This window comes from Tupaia chinensis, unplaced genomic scaffold, assembly GCF_000334495.1.
Source record: "Tupaia chinensis unplaced genomic scaffold, TupChi_1.0 Scaffold000258_1, whole genome shotgun sequence".
Lineage (NCBI taxonomy): Eukaryota > Metazoa > Chordata > Mammalia > Scandentia > Tupaiidae > Tupaia > Tupaia belangeri.
This window is the reverse complement of record NW_006159738.1, coordinates 875,138-895,013: the sequence shown is the minus strand read 5'-3', so window position 1 is coordinate 895,013 and position 19,876 is coordinate 875,138. Positions and strand designations below refer to the sequence as shown.

The following is a 19,876-nucleotide window of genomic DNA, read 5'->3' as shown; positions in this document are numbered from 1 at the left end:
CCAGCTAAGTTCCTGGGCCACAGCCCATGAGAAGAGTAGGTCAAGTTCCAGGGAGTTGTCCTGCAGCTCTAGGAACTGCAACACCACCCTGGAGAACCCGCACACACGGGCAGGGGACTGCCGGCACCCTGGAGAGTCCGCACACACGGGGAGGAGGCCGCCGGCATCCTAGAGAGCCCGCACACACGGGGAGGAGGCCGCCGGCGCCCTGGAGAGCCTGCACACACGCGTCCATGGCAGCATTACTCATACAGAGCAGCAAACTGGCAACAGAAAATGGGGAGGTGAGCTGCGGAGGATCCACACAATGGATGACGAGCAGGAACGGAGGCTGTGACATCCATCCACTTAGGTAAGCCTCACCAGTAGAAAAGCTACAGAATAGTAAATATCGGATGATGGCATTTACAAAAAGTTTTAGGATGTGCTGAAGAACTAACAATACTCCCAGATGTGATGACACAGACAAGCGTGGGGATGACAGTCACACAGTCCAGATCAGGCACTCCCAGAAGGGCAGAGGAGGGCACAGGAAACGGCACCCGGGGGTCTCCTACTGTACCTGTGGCATTTATTGTTTTCTTTTTCTTTTTTTTTTCTTTTTTTGGAAAGGTTTTTGCTATAGGGCACATGTGCTCACCAGAAAGAGAGAGAGATAGAAAGCGAGAAATCACCCCCCAGGGGGATGGCCACGCCACAATCCCTTCTCCTCCATTCTCCTCAGGATCTTGGGCACGCACGCACATGCACCAGGCATGAGTTTAAGCCACCGGGTCCGGGACTCGAGCCGCGGTCGGCTACATGGGAGTTCAGTGACATAGCCGTTATGCTAACTGCTGGTCCTGGCATTTATTTCTTCAGCTGGGTGTCATGTTCACGTGTATTTGTTATTCCTAATTATTTTTATATACCTGCCATACTGTGAGTTTGTCTAAGTAAGAATGGAAGTCTGGCTCTGTAACACAGGGGAAATGTGCCACTCAAGAAAAACCAGGCCCCACAGGCACCTGCGGGCCGAACCCTCCACCTGGCCAGTCTGAAACATGCTGCGCACATGCACAAGTGCCCGAGGTCCAACAGGCTAGAGGACCCAAGGCAGGGGATCGCGGCGTGACCAAGCCTGGGAAGAGGGCCTCTCTCTATCTCTGTCTCAAGTACATGCTCACATACTCCATCAAGAATTTTTAAAATAAGTAAATAAAAGCTAAATGTAGCAATATAAGCCTCAGAAACAATGTTGAGAGGGAAAAAACAAGTTGCAGAGAGACATGCAATCCGACTCACATAGTTTAGGACGTCCAAGTACATGCATGCGTGTAGAAGGAGCGGGAAAGGCAGGGGAGGAGGGAGCACGCGTGGCCGGTGGGCGGGGGAGGAAGGAACAGAAGCGGGTGTTCCACGGCATCAATAGATGGCCTGTAGAGGGTGGACCGTCACTCTCCACGTTCTTCTCTATGCCCGAAGTATTTGGAACGTGTGGTGCTATCACTGGCTAGATTAATAAAATTTCAGCTAAAACAAATGAACATTATTTTTTATTACTTTTATTATCTGCTACTTCACTGCTACTCACACATAACTGTGGTGGGTTTCTAAGTGATCGAAAACAATGGTGAGCCAGCCTGGGGCGAGGCGGTTAAGGCAGCTGGATCCCATGTGGCCAACTGTGTGATGTGCATTCCAGACCTGGCAGCTTGAGAAACACGGGCCGTGTGTGTGCCCCAAATTCCGAAAGCAGAAACAGAGACGGGACTGTGACATGACCACGTACCACCTGGCAAAATTTAAAAGGGGGCGAGGGGCATGGCAACAGCCATGAACACTCCTACTGTCAGATCTTGGCTGCTCAATACCATCTCCCACTAAGGGATCCGGAGCTCCGTGGGAAATGCCTGACTCCAGGGCTGGGATAGGAAAGCCTGAGATGGGCCGGAACGCCTGGCCGTGCCAGAAGTACGGGTGGGTGCTGAGGATAAGTCACGTCGGAAGGGCGTGGGAGCTGGCCAGAGCTGGGACAACGTGAGCAGAGAATCGCGAGCACAGTGGGAAGGGACAGTAGCCCCCCGGGTTACAGCGCCAGACTCACGGATCCACACACATACAGGACAGTAAAGGCCAAAACCCGTCTGCCAAATGCAGGAGTAAACAGACGGATTTACGCAGGAGGGCAAGAAAAGCCCGCACAGTAACTGCCCCTTCCACTAACGTTCCTCCATGGAAGCACGAACTTGGGACTAACAGCTTGACGAGCAAAAGATCATTACATATGCCTCAATGACCTCCTCAGAATTTTGACACTCACTAATCCCAAAGGGGAAAACGCAACTTTCTAGCAAGGAAACCTGGCAGTCGGCCTCTCCCTCCCTCACCCAGGTGACTAGAATTGACACGGCAGAGTGAAAGGGCCTCCTGCCCCGGCAGCCTGACGGTGACCACTCCTGCAGGAGCCCGCAGAGACAGGTGTGCCAAGGGCACGGCCAGTCCTAGCCGCCCCAGCAGCCTGACGGTGAGCACACCCTCAGGACCCCACAGAGACAGGTGTGCCGAGCACATGGCCAGTCCTAGCAGCCCAGGCAACCTGACGGTGAGCACGCCCACAGGACCTCACAGAGACAGGTGTGCCAAGCACATGGCCAGTCCTAGCCTCCCAGGCAGCCTGACGGTAAGCACGCCCACAGGACCTCGCAGAGACAGGTGTGCCGAGCGCATGGCTAGTCCTAGTCGCCAGCCATGGCTGCCGAGACCTGAAATGTGGCTGGTGCAGGTGAAGCACTGACTTCAAATTCAATTTAATTTTAACCCACTCAAATTTGCACAGCGACTTGCAGCTAGTGGCTCCCACACTGGAAAGCACAGTGGTATAAGATAAACGGACTCTGATTTACAAAGGTGTCAAGATGATGAAAGACCAAGAAAAAGGAACCCTGCTGGCTTACGGGCGGCCAGAGGGCTCTGTGGGCAGCTGTGTGGCATCCCCGACACGGCCTGGGCAAAGGCCTACATGGGAGCGTTTGCAAAACTCGAAAACCTGCAGATGAAGGCCACTATGTGCATTTCCAAACTCTGCTGTGGTCATACAGGAGATTGTCCTTGTTTTTAGAAAATACACCCTGAAGTATTTAGAAAGAAAGTTATATCACATCACCAACTTACCCTCAAATAGGTTAGGGAAAAATGTCTATTTGTGGAAGAGTGGTAAAGCACACACTATAAAATCTTAGCATTTGGGAATCTAGGCAAAGAGTATATATGGAAACTCTGTGCGCTTTCTGCAACTTCCTAAAGGTCTGAAATCATGTCAAGGTAAAAAGTACGAGAGGTTTTAAAGACAGGGAGCACAAGAACTCGCATACACTACACCTGCACTATTAAAACACTCGAAAAAGAACAGTAATGACCAAAGCCATGGACAGCGCTAATGGAACACAGAATACCGGGCCAGCCCCACAGTCAGTGGTGAAGGCAGCTGGGTCCCACCAGGCCAGCCACACTCTGCACCCAGCCGAGCAGCTGTGTGTTCACACTGGGCACATAAGCATGCGTGCCCAATCCCGACAGGTTGGGGAGATGGGGAAGGGACTGCGGTGTGACCACGCCCTGCTGGCAAGTGCTTTCCCCCTGCTCTCCCTCTGACTCTGGCAAGCACACGTGCCCTCTGACACAAACATAACCCCCAAAAAAGCCATAAAACAAAATGCCAAAGGAACACGCAACAGAGCTAAAGATACCAGGTAGAAAATTTGAACAGCCTAAATATACTTTCAGATTTATGGGAAAAAACCCACTGAGAAAAACTTGGAGGGGCCAGGTGGGTGTACAGCCATATAGTATGGGAAGGTCCCGGGTTCAGGTCCAGAGACCTCCCTGAGCATACTGGGCACATGACTGACAAGACCCAGGGCTGGCTAAAGGCTGGGGGTGGACTGCAGAATCAGGACCTAGAGGTACTATCTGTCTTTGTCTCTCTCTGTCTCTCTCACTCACAGGAGACAAACTTTGAAAGAGGAAAAACTTAAGGAGCTGACCCTAAAACGCAGCAGTTAAGTCAGCGTGCAGACAGGCACACATGGCTGACGATGGCTCGAATACCAGTCCCATGGCTTAAAAACAATGTCAGGCATGTGTGCATACATGCCCCAAGTTCCTACAAAATGGAGCGATGGAGGAAAGAGGACTGTGCTATGATCTTGCCCCACTGGTGGAGGGGAGAGGGCTCCTCTCTCATATGTGAGCACGTGAACCCTCTGGTAAAAAAGGAAAACCTTAGAAAAGGGACCAGAAGAAGGCATAGTGATTACTTCACTGGATCCCACATGGCTGACTAATTTGAGTACTGAACCTGGTGAATTGAAACATGGCAGCTGCACGTGCACGTGTGCTGGAGATCCCAGGAGAATGGAGGAGAAGGGACTGCGGTGTGGTGATCCCCCACGGACCCCGCTTCACTGTCTCTGACTCTATCTCTCTCTCTCCCCGGAGAATGCACATGCCCTAAGGTAAAAACCTCTAAAAAAAAAAAAAAAAACTTGGAAAAAAATATAAAAATATAACCCAAAACCTAACCCAGTTTCAATGTTATACAAATGTAAATTTTAAGTGAAATTCAATCACAGTGGGAAAAGTCCAGTCGACCTGCTCTAAACCTGGTTCGCAGCATTTGCCCTGACAGGCGCAGACGCTGAGTTAAGACAGCTCGAGAGCCGGCCTGCAGAGCAGAAAGCGTGAAGGAGCCATCATTCCCAGGTGACGACACCCGCCTGCTCCACCCGCCCTCGCAAAGCTACCTATTAGAAACCTGGATGGCTAGCCGGGGGTACGGTGGTCAGAGTGGCTGGATCCCACATGACCGAATGCAAAGTTCAAGTCCTGGATCCAAGGACTCAACAGCACGCCAGGTGCCTGTCCAAAATCCCCAAAGGAAGACATGGAGGGGAGACTGTAGTGTGACCATGCCCCAGGGTGCCTGCGCCCTTTCTCCCTCTCCCCGCTCTCCAGTGAGTGCACATGCCCTCTGGCAAATTAGAGAGGGAGACGAAACTGAGAAAAGGTCTCTTAGCTTATAAGAGGACAGGACCTCAATACGTCACTCTCAGCCAGCCATGCCATTTCATCACCATTACTGGCTACTTACGTCTTGAAACATTTTGTTTTCCTGTTTTAATCTAGCGTCTTTATCATCTAAGAGTTTATAAGCATTCTCGAAAGCGTCTTCTAAATCCTGCAGTCTGGATTTTAGTCGAACAATGGTATTGTCTTTTTCTTTGTTACTTGTTCTCATTTCCTCGATTCGTTCCTGCAGAATTTTGGAGGCACTGCTGGCTGCACTGAAGCGTTCTTTCAAATCACTCTACAAAGGAAAGAGGGATAACAGCGTCTTTTTTTTTCTTTCTTCTTTTTGGATAGGTTCTTGGCTATTGGGCGCGTGTGCTCGCCAAAAGGACAGAAAGAGACAGAGAGACATAAAGCGAGAAATCATCTCCCAGGGGGGATGGCCACACTATAATCCCTTCTCCTCCATTCTCCTCTTGGGATCTTGGGCGCACACACATACACACACACACACACAAGCCCGGCGTGAGTTTAAGCCACCGGGTCCAGGACTCGAGCTGTGGTCTACTACATGGGAGTCCAGCGACATAGCTATTACGCTAACTGCTGGTCCCAGTAATAACATCTTAAATGAAAATTAGGTGAGCTGAGAGGCAGTTACGGGGCGGGCGCTGCACTACGGAGGCGGTGAGCTAAGAGCCAGTTATGGGGGCAGGCACTGCACTACGGAGGCGGTGAGCTGAGAGCCAGTTACAGGGGTGGGCACTGCACTAGGGAGGCGGTGAGCTGAGAGCCACTGACGGCGGTGGGAGCTGCAACATGGAGGTGGTGAGCTCAGTCACCGCGAGGCAGCACCAGCGTGGACACCCTGCGGCTGGAACCCAAGTGGCTGACTGCGCTTTCGAATTCCTGGGTCAGCCTGAAAACACAGCAGGGGCACATGTGGGCAGAGGGTCCTGAGGAGTCAGAGGGCCAGGGAAGGGGCTACGGCAGGACGAGACCTAATCAAGGGTGCGTCTCTCACGCATTCATAAATAAATATTTACACACACATACACATGTATATATGTGCATATAGAAAGAAATGGCAGGCCAGCAGATGGCATAGTGGTTGCATCACTAGCCTCCCCACATGGCCGACTACAGTTGGAGTCCTGGATGTGGTGGTTTGACACTCACACTGGGTGTGCGTGCTCAAGATCCCGGGAGGAAAGTGGAGAAGAGACTGCAGCATGGCCATCTCCCTGGGGGGTGATTTCCTCCTTTCCCTCTTACTGTGTCTGTCTGTCTATCTGTCTCTCTGGTATGCACATGTACCCTAAGGCAAAAATCTCTCAAACAGGAGCCAGCAGGTGTGGTGGTTAAGGGCAGTAGACTCCCACACGGTTGACTGAGGTTCGAGTCTCAGACTTGGTGGTTTCTTTTCTCTCTCTTTGACCATCTCTGGTCAAATTAAAATAAATAAATAAAGTTAAATAAAATCATTCTTAATAAAAAACAAAACTCTCAAAATAAAACAAAGTAAAAAAAGAAATCACAGACATGGCAATAGACATGGGCTGGCCTCAGAGCTCCGCGGTTGAGGGAGCTGGGGTGAGCCATCACTCAGTCCAGCCCCAGGGACTGGGAGAGCACGCCACAGGCACGGGTGGGCCGCCAGAACGCCGGCGCGGTGGAGAAACGGAGGAGAGGGGCCGCGCTGTGGCCAAGCCCCGCGAGTGCTCCGTCCCTCTCTTCCTCCAGCTCTGATGAGCACACACGTGCCTGTTGGCTATTTTTTTAAAAGGCCGTGTTCTGGACGATTCTGTGTACGTCAACGTCCAGAAGAGGCAGACCCACATGGGCAGAAAGGACAGTCAGTGCTGCCAGGGGCTGAGGCGACCAGGGTGTGGGTGGGCTGATGACGGAGGGCTGTGGCGCTTCCTTCTGACTAAGAAACTGTTTGAAATCCACTGTGGCGAGGGCTGCACAACTCTGAATATACTAAAAGAACCCTGACTTGGATACTTTAAAAGGCATTTTGACTGTCTGCCAATTATGCCCAATTAAAATAAAGGGGAGTTCTGAAAGGCAGAAGGGCAGTATTGGATGAAGCAGCAGCACTGGAGATACCAACGCGGCAAGTCGGCCCTGAGAAAGTGACCAGCACGTCCCCAGTGCCACCAAGGACTCTCTCAAGCTCAGTTAACAAAAACAATCAACATTGAGCCACTAGAACCACCACCAAAAAAGGAGTACTTACCACTTCTATTTCCAGTAAGTTATTCTTATTTTCAAGTGTTCTCACACGACTGGTAGCTTCATTCAAAGCAGTATCTAACTGGCCACATCTAAAAATCATAAATTTAGCTTCAGTTAAAAAAATAATAAAATAAAATCTACATACACACATAAACATTATGATTTCTGGAAGGATACAAAAAGTCAGTCTGGGAGGTTGAGACTACGGCGGGCAGGGAGGCCTGCTTTTCCTACGACATGACGCCCTCCAGTACCACTTCAAACTTGGCGCGAATGTATCCTTCTAGTAATTAAAGATTTTCTTTGTAAAGTTAATTATCACAGAACTGAAGAACAAGTAGATACGCTGAAGAGTTGAGTTACCACTGTGAACTGGTGCTTAATGATACTGCCTGAGTACTGAAAGCTTATTTATTTAGTACTGGTTACCCATGCATCCTCAGGATCGTGTAGCTAGGACCACCGCTGGCCCTATTTCACAGAAGAGAAAACAGAGAAGCTCAGTTCCTCACTGCAGGTCGCACTGGGATGCCACCCAGGCAGTCTGGCTGGAGCTGGCGCTCCTAACCCCTGGGCACCAGCGCCCTCAGACGGGGCACAGACACGGCCGGCTTGGACAGATCGCCGACCTAGTCACCATGCACGTGTTCACTGCATGGCACCGTCTCCACCACCACTCTGTCGCATACGCCAGCACTCGGCGGAGCCAACTGTGTGACATAATTATCTGACATCACAGCAGGCCTCCATGGGAAGTGTTAATGGTGCCATTTGTGGTACCAGTGGGATTCTCTGATTTGCAATTTTAAGTCTGACGAAAAAGCCTGGCGTGTATGCTGCTAACACCGGCTCCAGTCCTGGGAACTCACCCTCCAGTCCTAAACGATGACAGTTTCTTGTTTTGTTTCCTCTGTCCTCTGTGACACACAGCGTTCACACTGGAAGCCAGATCAAGCCTTGCCGGAAGCGAGAGAAGGTAAACAGCGTACTGGTCCTCCCTATGCAGCACTGGGACATCCGCTCCAGGGCCCTAGGTGGCCGTTTATTAGAGTCCTGACTCCAAACTGCCCCCTCCTCGTGCTGTGCAGCTTTTAGACACGAAAACGTGTCGATTAGCTGTCGTGTACTGGGTGCCTTAAGTCCACTGCTGGGTTTCTGTCACACTTCTGTTTTCCAGCAGAATGTACCCGTAGACTTTCCCTTTTTTTTTTTTTTTTAAGATTTACTATTTTTTATTTATTCATTCATTTATTTTAATTTGACCAGAGACACAGAGAAAAAGATGGAAAGTGAGAAAGCAAGCCATCAGGTCCAGGACTTGAACCATGGTTGGCCATGTGGGAGTGTCCAGCACCTTAACCACCATACTACCTGCTGGCCCCAAACTTTGCCTTCTTAAATGGAGAAAGGAAAAACAAACAAACAAACAAACAAAAAAACACGAGGCTGGACAGGGGCACACTGGTAACATGTCAATGTTCTGTGAGGCTGACCCACCCAGGAAAGTCCAGGTTTGAGTCCAGAGACTTCCCTGGGTGTATGCACAAAGCCAGGAGCTCAGAGCTGGGGATGGAGACAGCACAGAGGTTCTGCTGGGTGCTCTCTCTCTTGCATGAGCAAGAGAAAGACAAACTTGAAAAATAAAATAAAAACAAGAACCAACTTTTCATCCTGCAATCTACTCTTTTTGTTATTGAAAAACTAAAGCTAGGGCCAGCAGGTGGCGGGGTGGTGAAGGTGCTAGGTCCCACATAGCCAACTGTGGTTCGAGTCCCAGACCCAGCAGCTTGAAAATCACACTGGGCACATGTGTACATGTGCCCAGAATTCCGAGAGGTGAATGGAGAAGGGACTGCAATATGGCTATCCCTCCCCATGCAGGGTGATTTCTCACTTTCCCTCTCTCTCTCTCTGCCTCTCTCCAGCAAGCATATGTGCCCTGTGGCAAAAAGCCTGGAAAGAAAACCCCCGAAGCTGGTTTTTTCTGACCCTCTTCACATACCTCTCCCTACTACTGCAACCCCCACCAGAAGCAAAACGAGCTGCGGACACACCGAGTAAGGTGGCCATCTCAAGTGTGGCCGGGACCAGAACTACTCGGTACACAGGCTAGTTTTCTCCAATTCCAAAAGAGACTGCTGGCTGGCCCAGAAATTCCGAGTGCCCTCGTGCTCTACTCAAAGGGGCTTCTCCCTCCTTGCCTTAGAGGACTCTTTCCTGCCACCTAGACCTGCAGCGACTCTCGGGCTAAGTCCCATGTAACTGCAAGCATCAGATTACCTAACCGATTCTCTCTAAAGTAAGTACGAAGCCGTCCCTAGCATAAGGCCACCCTCCTCACATTTCTGTGGGGTAACTGCTCCACAGGTTCAAGAGAACTGCAGTGGAGATATATATATATATTTAGGTTTTGCCATAGGGCATATGTGCTCCCCAGAGAGTGGTAAAGAGAGAGAGTGAAAAGAAAAGTGAGAACTCATCCCTCGGGAGACAGCCATGCCACAATCACCTCCCCTCCATTTTCCTCCTGGGATTCTAGGCATGCACACACACACATGCCCAGAAGGATTTCCAAGTGACCAGATCCAGGACTCGAACCGTGGTTGGCCATGTGGGAGTTCAACACCTGAACCACCGTGCCACGTGCTGGCCCTGAGAACGGCAGTATTTCCAAGTGTGCAATTCCAGGCACTCAAAAAACGCTGTGCCTGGCAGAGGACAGGAGTCGCAGACCTCGCTCTAGGACAGGGCAGCACCACTCCTCCCACAAACACTTGACATGGACAACCTGCTCGATGACCTCAGCACCTGCCCGTCGGCCGCGAATGGCCTCAGTCAGTTACTAACGTACCTAAGAGGTGGGTTCAGATCTGTAAAAATGCCTCAAACATGTCTCTGCGCTACAATTTCAAATCCAAAGCACACGTTCTCAGTGTGCCTTCTCACCACAGTACAGCCTGCTTGTGTGGAAATGATACATCCAAATGGGAGCCACGACCTTCACAGTTAAACGGCAAGTTTACCTGTCTACGAGAATTTGGTTGGTTTTCTTCCAGTCTTCAACGGCAGACATCTCCTTTGCCTCCAACTTCTGTTTCAAACTATTTATTTCTGATTCATAATAAGCTCGAAGGTCTGCTATGTGCCGCGCATGCTTTTCCTTCAGGCTCTGCCTGATGCTGCGGTGTTAAAACACGCAAGGTTAAGAAAGCACACCTCTCCTCCCTGTCCTACGAGAGCTCGGGACGCAGTCGTCCTCACAGGCGGAGCTACAGCCTACCTTTGCACCCCACAAGAGGACAACGGGTTAATACCCAGAAAGCAGACAACTGATAACTAATAACATCCAAAATAAATGTTTGGGTGCTCAATCGTAAAATGCTATATTGCTCTTTTTCTAAATAAAAAAAAAAAGAAAGAAAAGAAAAAAAGGATTTATTTATTTAATTCCATTTGTCATTTTTTATTTTATTTACTTTTTTAAGAGACTTTTGCCTTAGGGTGCATGTGCTCACTGGATAGACAGTGAGAGGAAAAGTAAGAAATAACCCCCGAGAGAGGATGGCCACACCACAACCCCTTCTCCTCCAAGGATCTTAGGCACTCACACCCACACATGGGCATGCCTGGCTTGATTTTCAAGCCAGAGTCCAGGACTTGAACTCGGTCAGTCATGTGGGAGTCCAGTGCCTTCACCATCACGCCACCTGCTGGCCCCTATATCGCTCTTTCAATTTAAGATGTTATACCTTACTAAATTTCAGTAAAAACCATGTTTATCATTCATTCAGACATCACAAAAATCTATGAACATTACAAGGCACTCACTGAAATACATACTTAGACAATATCACAGGGTCGTCCAAGGAAGTCAATGAAATGCATTCTGGGACACTGTTGGCTGTACCTGGAAGCTGGGACTGACTGACTGAGGCTGACGCTACCATGACAGTGTTCTCTTCGTCTACAGTGTTGACCGAGACATCGTCACTAGTGAGAGTACACACTGAAGGAAACGTGGAGCTGGTCCTACTTTCACTTTGGAATGCGTGATTCTTCCAAGAGGCCACTGGTGAAGCCTTTGTACTTGAAGAGTGTTTGGAGAATCCGGATAACTGAGCAGCGATATTACTTGCTTGTGAAAAAGAGTCAATGTCCGAGTGACTGGACATACTAGGTTCTAGAACCGAGTCTGGTGAAAAGGATGTCCTCTCATCCAGGGCGTTCAAGCAGCCATGTGGTTGGGCTCCTAGAACCTGCTGACTCGGCTGCATGTGCAACGTTGGATCTAGAGTCAGCACCTACGGACAGAGAGTCGACAGTGAGACCTGAGCCTCAGTTCCGTGCTCGGCTGCTGGTTTCTGAGGGAGCAGCAGCAGATCTGCGCGAGAAAGGAAAGCGTACACAAGAAGCCAGAGCCAGAGTCAGGGAGCACGTCACTTGCGCTCAGCAGAACGCTGCCAACTTTACCTCCGGGGGATGATTTGGGTTGGGAGAAGTGAGATTCCTCTCAGGTAACTGCTTCTTTTCCCTTTGTTTTTTATGATAAATATCCTTCAGTGATGGTAGCTGCATCCCATTACTACTATTAGACTTAAAGATACGAAACAGAATTATTTAAATGGTATTATCAGCAATGGAAAATATTTACTAATATAAAAAGCTGCATCATAAAAAAAATCTGCACCATAAAGGGATTACTGAAAGATTTGGAAAATTAAGTTAAAAATCTAAACAGTCAGATGTATAAGTTTGAAAGTCATTTCCTATTATTATGAATTTCCCTCAGAATGAAACAAATATTTATATCTCCTAACTATAAATATTAAGGGGATAACTTGAGCTTAAATTATTAAGCAGCCTATGACTATTCTCAAAGAATAAAATCTTCGGTATTCCTTCCCCAACGCCCACACTCAAATAAGAACCAAGTCTGTGGAGAAGAGGTCAGCATGAAAGTCTGAAGCAGGATGAGGAACTCTGGGCCAATCGACTCCGCGTGCCTCAAAGGACAGCACAATCAGCAGCACGCCTCCCATCGAGACTTGAGAGCCATGCTTGGTTTGGTTTCGTTGTAAAAGAGTCTGCAAACCATACCCACCCCTGAAAAAAGGGTAGGTAAGAAGCTTTAAGGGGTCAGAGGTGGCATGGTGGTTAAGGCGCTAGACTGCTACACTGAGAACCACAGTTCAGGTCCTGGACCTGGTGGCTAGCTGGATGGTGAGCTCTCTCATTAGCGCGCTCTCTCTCATTACTGCATGTGCCCTATAGCAGATTTTAAAAATTAATTAATTAAAATTTTTAAAGAAACTACAAGAAAAAGAAGTCCGCTTCTTTCCAATTAGTAATATAAGGAGTAATGTAATGACCATAACTTCTAAAGCTGGCAATCAGGAAATCGGGGCTTTGCTACACCACAAATGTTACAAAGAGGTCTAAGCCCAAAACATTACAACTTTGGGCTCAAATTATTTGTAGGGTGTGACAAGAATACAAAATTAACCCTGGTCCTCAAATTTCAACTCTGGTTGTTACCTCAAAGGAGATAATTAATAAGGAATACATTTAAAGCAACAAGAAAACACATTCACCATATAGCTTTAAATTTAGGTCCCATTTCCAGACCCAACATAAGCTGCAGAACACCCTGAATTAATTTTTTTTAAATAATTATCAAAGGGTGCATGCACTCACCAGAAGGAAACAGTGAAGGGGAAGGGAAAAAAACATCCCACAATAGGCACAGTCATCCTACGATCCCTTCTCTCTTCCATTCCTATCCTGTTGGGATTTGGGGCACACATGCACACATGCCCCGTGTGTTTTTCAATCCACTGGGGCCAGGATTCAAATCACGGTGTCCACCATGTGGAATCCAGCTCCCTTACCCACCAGGCCACAGGGCCAGCCTACTCAATCTTTTTTAATATATCCTATAGTCTGAGAACAGGACAATTAATTATACTTCTTGCGTGTGTATTACAGCCATTAACCTGTCAAATCTAACCCTTTCACAGTAACCACAATCCCCATAATCCTGCTTTACAGTTTTACTCTTTCCATACCAACACCCTATAGTACTCTTTCCAAGCCCCGAAGCTCAAGACTAGGCTAAGCGGCACTGGAGGGGCCCTGGCCTGGTGACCTGTGAACAGGTGGTGATGTTCTATTTAGAGTGTGCACCCGGGAGTTACCTTGTCTCACCAGTCTACAATATTATTTTCTTACTATATTTTGGCATCTCTGAGATGAGGATGCCCCTTATAATTAATTGTACCTGACAACTGCTTTTTGGCGATTTTGGTAATAGCTGTGACATAACTGCCATTGCCTGCTCATAAACAATTATCAAAAGCATCAACATTGACCACACAGGTGTCAGCAGCGTGGAAGAAAACCCTAGACGGCAACGGGCCCTGAGAACCAGGATTTAAGGGAGGGGGTGACACGGACACGTCTGGCGTCGCTCCCCATCCAGAGTTGGACGAGCACTAGTGCTGCGTAATTTCTGACTCAGGTGAAAACTCAGCACCCGCACCTTCCATTCTTTGCAGAGAACGGCCAAGGCTGGCCCCATAACTCAGCAGTGAAGGGTGCTGGATCCCACGTGCTCAACCACAAATTCATACCCCGGCCCTGGCGGCTTGAAAACACACTAGACATGAGTGCATACGTGTGCCCGAAACCCCTGAAGGGGAGGTGGTACGGAGGGCAGGACAGCAACATGACCATGCGCCTTTTGGGTGCTCTGTCTCTCTTACAAGCACGCAAGCCCTCTAGCAATTAAATAAATAAAAAGCTCCAAGCACTGAATGTATTTTTAGAGAAATGTCGTATCACCAATGCTCTTGGGAACCCAAAGGAATATACAGAAAACATGGAAATCCACTGTGAGTTGAAAAGTATCAGCCTCTGTAGTGAGTATGTTTTGGCCAATTTTAATTCACTTGTGTTCCTTTTTAAGTACATATAGAGATATATAATAAAAATCTATGGCTAATTAAGTGTGAAAGCTCTTCCTAAGGATAAAATATAAATTCTAAGTAACAAAAGAAAACACTGTACCTGTCTAGAAAGAAAAGGGAAACCTCAGACCTGACGCACCCTCAGTTCAGCAACACATGGCACAGGAGTGCAGCCGCTCCAGAGCAGCAGGCGACCCGTGCAATGTGACTGCTGAGTCGGACACAACCCCCACGGGTCCATCTCTCTGTGTTGATCTGTTCATTCCTTTCCTGAGTCTGGAATGCGGGTCTCTGTCGCTCTCTGGAACACAGACATTCAGAGGTGCACTGGACCCCCACTGCCCCCGTGTGTGTATGTCACTTGTTCCTCTCTTGGTGGCTTCAGTTAGAGCTCTCCTGTTTCCTAGCCTACATTCTGGAACACGGCTACTAGGCCAGCAGGTGGTGTGGTGGCTAAGGCACTGGACTCCCACATGGCTGACCGTGGTTTGAGTCCCTGACCAGGTGACTTGCTTTGACACTTCCCCACCCCTGTCTCTCTCTGGTGAGCGCATATGCCCTGTAGTAAAACTTAAAATGATAATAAAATCAAATAAATTTAAAAACACAACCATGAAATATTCATATGAGCATCAATACATACACACTAAGCAGTTTTATTTATTCTGAAATAAAATATGCATACTTCCTGCTTAAAGAAAATACAGCAAATTAAAGTGCATGTAATTATAGTACAAATGGACCCATGCCAGGTGTGCTAGGATGGAAAATCAACACAGGTTTAGAGGGGGGAAAGGAGAGCTGGGACCTATTCTTCCTCTACGACAGCGCAGACACACACGTTTCACCTAACGCACGGCGCACCAAGCGACACCTCAGCGTCAAGTCCCAGTGGCTCCCGAGACCACGCGGGAGCAGACAGGTGGGAGCTGGAAGCAGGCGAGGGCAGAGTCTGAAGTCCACGCCCTCCTGAGGCTCAGGAGCCGAAACGCAACGTACAGCGGAGCACCTGCATCACCGCGTTCATTACCTGGCTTGACGACGTATCTGAGGAGGAAGGGACAAACGCTTTCTCTAATGTTTCCGGCAAAGAGTGATACAGGTCCTTCTCCTCCAGCTTCCAGTATGTCAGTCCTAATACACACCCAGACAGAGAACGGGGGAAGAAAAGAGAACATACACACTTTCAGAATCATTTATACTGAGAGAAAACTGGGCCAGTCGGCGATGCCCTGGGCAGTAACAGTGCTCCCTAAGGCACTGGACTCCCACATGGCTGACCGTGGTTTGAGTCCCTGACCAGGTGACTTGCTTTGACACTTCCCCACCCCTGTCTCTCTCTGGTGAGCGCATATGCCCTGTAGTAAAACTTAAAATGATAATAAAATCAAATAAATTTAAAAACACAACCATGAAATATTCATATGAGCATCAATACATACACACTAAGCAGTTTTATTTATTCTGAAATAAAATATGCATACTTCCTGCTTAAAGAAAATACAGCAAATTAAAGTGCATGTAATTATAGTACAAATGGACCCATGCCAGGTGTGCTAGGATGGAAAATCAACACAGGTTTAGAGGGGGGAAAGGAGAGCTGGGACCTATTCTTCCTCTACGACAGCGCAGACACACACGTTTCACCTAACGCACGGCGCACCAAGCGACACCTCAGCGTCAAGTCCCAGTGGCTCCCGAGACCACGCGGGAGCAGACAGGTGGGAGCTGGAAGCAGGCGAGGGCAGAGTCTGAAGTCCACGCCCTCCTGAGGCTCAGGAGCCGAAACGCAACGTACAGCGGAGCACCTGCATCACCGCGTTCATTACCTGGCTTGACGACGTATCTGAGGAGGAAGGGACAAACGCTTTCTCTAATGTTTCCGGCAAAGAGTGATACAGGTCCTTCTCCTCCAGCTTCCAGTATGTCAGTCCTAATACACACCCAGACAGAGAACGGGGGAAGAAAAGAGAACATACACACTTTCAGAATCATTTATACTGAGAGAAAACTGGGCCAGTCGGCGATGCCCTGGGCAGTAACAGTGCTCCACAATGCTAGACCCGCAGCGGACAGTCCCAGGCTCGCATCCCGAGGTTGCGCTGTCCACGTTGGGCGCCTGTGCACCCGTGGCTGGAGTGAAGCATGGAGTCAGAACTCTGTTGGGGTGCCTCTCTCTCATGACAGATATGAATAAGGACACTTTAAATAAAACCGGGACTGGGCCTCCAGGTGGTGTGGGGTTAGGGCACTGGACTCCCACATGGCCAACCGTGGTTCAAGTCCTGGACCTGACAGCTTGCTTTCTCACTTTCTCTCTCTATTGTAAATGTGCATGCAACTTTAAAAATATTAATTAATTAAAATAACCGGGCAAACAGGTGTCATGGTGGTTAAGGTGGTGGACTCCCACATGGCTGACCATGGTTTGAGCCCTGGACCTGATGGCTTGGTTCCTCCCTTTCTCTGTCTCTCTCTGGTGAGCACATGTGCCCTCTAGAGCAAATTAAAAAACAATAAAATAAATAATTTTATTTTTGAGAGGTTTTGCTATAGGGCGCATGCGCTTGCCAGAGAGAGAGAGACAGAAAGAGAGAAATCACCCCCCAGGGGGGATGGCCACATCGCAATCCCTTCTTCTCCATTCTCCTCTTGGGATCTTGGGGCACGCACGCACACGCGCCCAGTGTGAGTTTAAGCCACTGGGTCCAGGACACGAACAGCAGTCAACTACATGGGAGTCCAATGACACAGCTATTATGCCAACTGCTGGTCCCAAAATAAATAAAATTAATAATTCTTTTTTAAAATTGTTGAACAGGATTAAAGAGACTGTGCAGATGGTGAAATATCAGGTTTCTTTTTTCTTTAGAGGTTTTCGCTATAGGGCACGTGCGCTCGCCAGAAAGACAGAGACAGAAAGACAGAAAACAAGAGATCACCCCCGGGGGGATGGCCATGCCACAATCCCTTCTCCTCCATTCTCCTCTCGGGATCTTGGGCACATATGCACACGCGCCGGTGTGAGTTTAAGCCACTGGGTCTGGGACTCGAACCACAGTCAACTATATGGGAGTCCAGTGACATAGCCATTACGCTAACTGCTGGTCCTGAAATACCAGTTTTGAATAGGGTGGTCAGAGCTGGCTCACTGGGAGGGCAAGAGTGCAGGGAGAGTCAGCCACTTTTGCCATCTGTGAAGGCAATCCCCTTTCCGGGGGTTGGGGATTCGGGACAGAGGAAGCAGCCAGTCCAAAAGCCCTAAAGCCAAGAGTGTGCTGGTGTATGTGAGCAGTCTCTGTGGCGGGGATGGACTGCAGGAGGCCTGACGGCACCAGCACGAGGGCCTCGCGTCAGGGCGTGCAGAGACCACTGGAGGGTACCGAGCAGGAGTCCCGGGATCTCAGTTACCCGTCAGAAGGGCCCTTTGGCTACTGTGTCAAGAACAGACTGCAGGCACTGGTGCAGGCACTGGTGCAGGCACTGGTGCAGGCAGGGGCTGGTGGGGCTGGTGGGGCAAGTGCAGCAGCTCCCCACTGACAGATGAGGGTAGCTGCAGTGGAGTGGGGAGAAGTGGCTGGGGTTCAAGCTAATTCATCCTGAGCAACTAGATGAGGACTGTGAGGGAAATGTTATATAAAGCAGGACCAGACCAGACACAGCTGGGGTGGAGAAACGCCAGGCTCCATAGCCCGAGACCACACAGGAGGCCAGGGTCGGCTCCAAGTCCACCCAAAGCCCAGCCATGGGCACACTCCTGGGAGCTCAGCAGCCGCGGAGCCTGAGGCAGGGTTCGGCACAGGGAAAGACAACTAGAATAAGTCCCTGGGGAAGGGAGTAAAGAGCAGCTCTGAGGGTCTGAGTCCAGCCCATGAGGAGGCACCTGAATGGGCTGAGACGGTTGTAGCTGCTGCTTGAAATAAAAGACCCCTCCTCCTTCTCTCTTCACAGGACTTGCCAGTCGGCTTAAGGCCAGAAGCTCCCAGAGGGCGCTGTGACATGTAACCCACGCACAGAGCCACACGATATGCTGCGCCAGGGGCTTCGAAAGCGTGGAAGGGGTGAGTCAGGGCATGAGTTTGCTTTGGTGCCAAAAGTTTGAAATCATGTATAGTTTTTTCATAATACGCATTTCTCATAACTTTTGAATGACCCTCATACATGTTGACATCCTGTAAGAAATACGAATTGTTTTTCGTAAAAAATCTTTAAAACTGCAGGGTGCGTACCTGTTCCTGAATCAGACACCCACGAGCTCGGACTTCCATCCGGTTTGCTGAGGTGAAAAGCACGAGGGAGTGCGGCAGCGAAGTCAGGCTGCAAGGGAGCAGAGGAGACCATCGGCTGAGGGCCACGAGGCAGGCCGTTGGGCAGGCCGGGCCGGGGCCACACCAGGAGCAGAGGATCCAGGACAGTGTGCCACAGTACAGGAACACCGAGGGGAGGGCTTCTTTCCCCCTGTGACCTGCTAGTTTATTTCGGTCCTCTGTGAAGGTGGAGGCGAAAACTGGGGGACGAATTCAGGCCTCAAATGTGCTCGTGATTGGCCATGCACTTCCAAAAGAAATCCGAGGGGCTCAGAACTGAAGTCATTTAGTACAAAGCTTAACATAAAAGCCGTAACAACCCGTTTTCCTCACTGCGATGATAATGTTAACACGTCCCCTTAACTCTGACCACCACCGCCACATGGACCTTCAACAGCACACCACTCCGTATACACAAAGGACTGCTGACTAGTTCCAGAAGAGGCTAAAAATGCCCTTTTATCATGAGCTAACACAAATCATATTTGACATGACCACAAGGAGCCTGTTGCACATGGCAGGCTGGCAGGAATATTTCTGCGGGAATTTTCTTATCGGTTCTACCAAGCTTTCGACCCCTGTCCAACAGTGCTTAAGCTGGATTTGCTAACAACCGTCCATGAGCCCACTGCGACAGGAGGAGTCCCAGAGAGAAGGGGACCCATCCGTCAGCCACACAGGCACCACTCAGCCTACCCAGCCCCTTTCTGGGAGAGCCCTAAGCGCCTCTGGTCTCGTCTGAAAGTCTCCCCTGTTCAAGCGGCTGCGGTACTGACACGCACAGGAGCCGGCGACTGGAGCGAGCTAAGTCAAATGATCCCCAAAAGAACACTCTGTCCTAGTCCCGGGTCGGACAGGCAGAACTGAGTGCACCAGCACTCACTGAGGCTCACTTTCTCGCACTTACACTCACACTCACATGAGGGTGAGCTTGAGGGGACTCACCCGTTTACACAGCAGCCTGCTGCCCCTTCCAGGCAGACAGCATCCACTGACGGACACGCCGGCTTTCCCCGAGGACCGAGGGGCTGGTCAATGACAAGCCCCGCAGTGCGAACTGCGAACTGGGCCCCGAGACGCGAGCCGAGGCCGGCACCGGCGCCACGCAGCACCTGGTAGCCCGTGGGAGGTCCTCGGCCTGCACGAGCCACGTCCGCCTGGCTGCCGCCCAGGACTACGGCAGCGAGGGTAGCTGGGGCTTTGGAACTCCCTTTCACTAAACTGTCCCCAACCTCACGATGCCCCACGAAGGAGCTACTGCACAGAGCTGCGAGTGTGGGCAGTCGGCGGAAGGGGGTTCTGTCCATGAGCACT

General features: G+C 49.8%; 1 protein-coding gene across 18 annotated transcripts in view; it reads right to left on the bottom strand.

Annotated features, from left to right (window-relative positions):
- The window catches only part of MPHOSPH9 (M-phase phosphoprotein 9), a 63,743-nt gene that overhangs the window by 21,902 nt on the left and 21,965 nt on the right, over positions 1–19,876 (bottom strand). For 16 of the 18 annotated variants that reach the window (XM_027772180.1, XM_027772176.1, XM_027772183.1 and 13 more), the window contains 7 exons: positions 18,485–18,572; positions 16,085–16,188; positions 11,761–11,883; positions 11,131–11,591; positions 10,314–10,469; positions 7,292–7,379; positions 5,132–5,347 (listed from right to left, as the gene is read on the bottom strand). In XM_027772180.1, the coding sequence (XP_027627981.1) occupies positions 5,132–5,347; positions 7,292–7,379; positions 10,314–10,469; positions 11,131–11,591; positions 11,761–11,883; positions 16,085–16,188; positions 18,485–18,572 (1,236 nt within the window). The remainder of the gene's footprint in view (positions 1–5,131; positions 5,348–7,291; positions 7,380–10,313; positions 10,470–11,130; positions 11,592–11,760; positions 11,884–16,084; positions 16,189–18,484; positions 18,573–19,876) is intronic. The other 2 variants (XM_027772178.1, XM_006149251.3) reach the window with 1 other exon arrangement.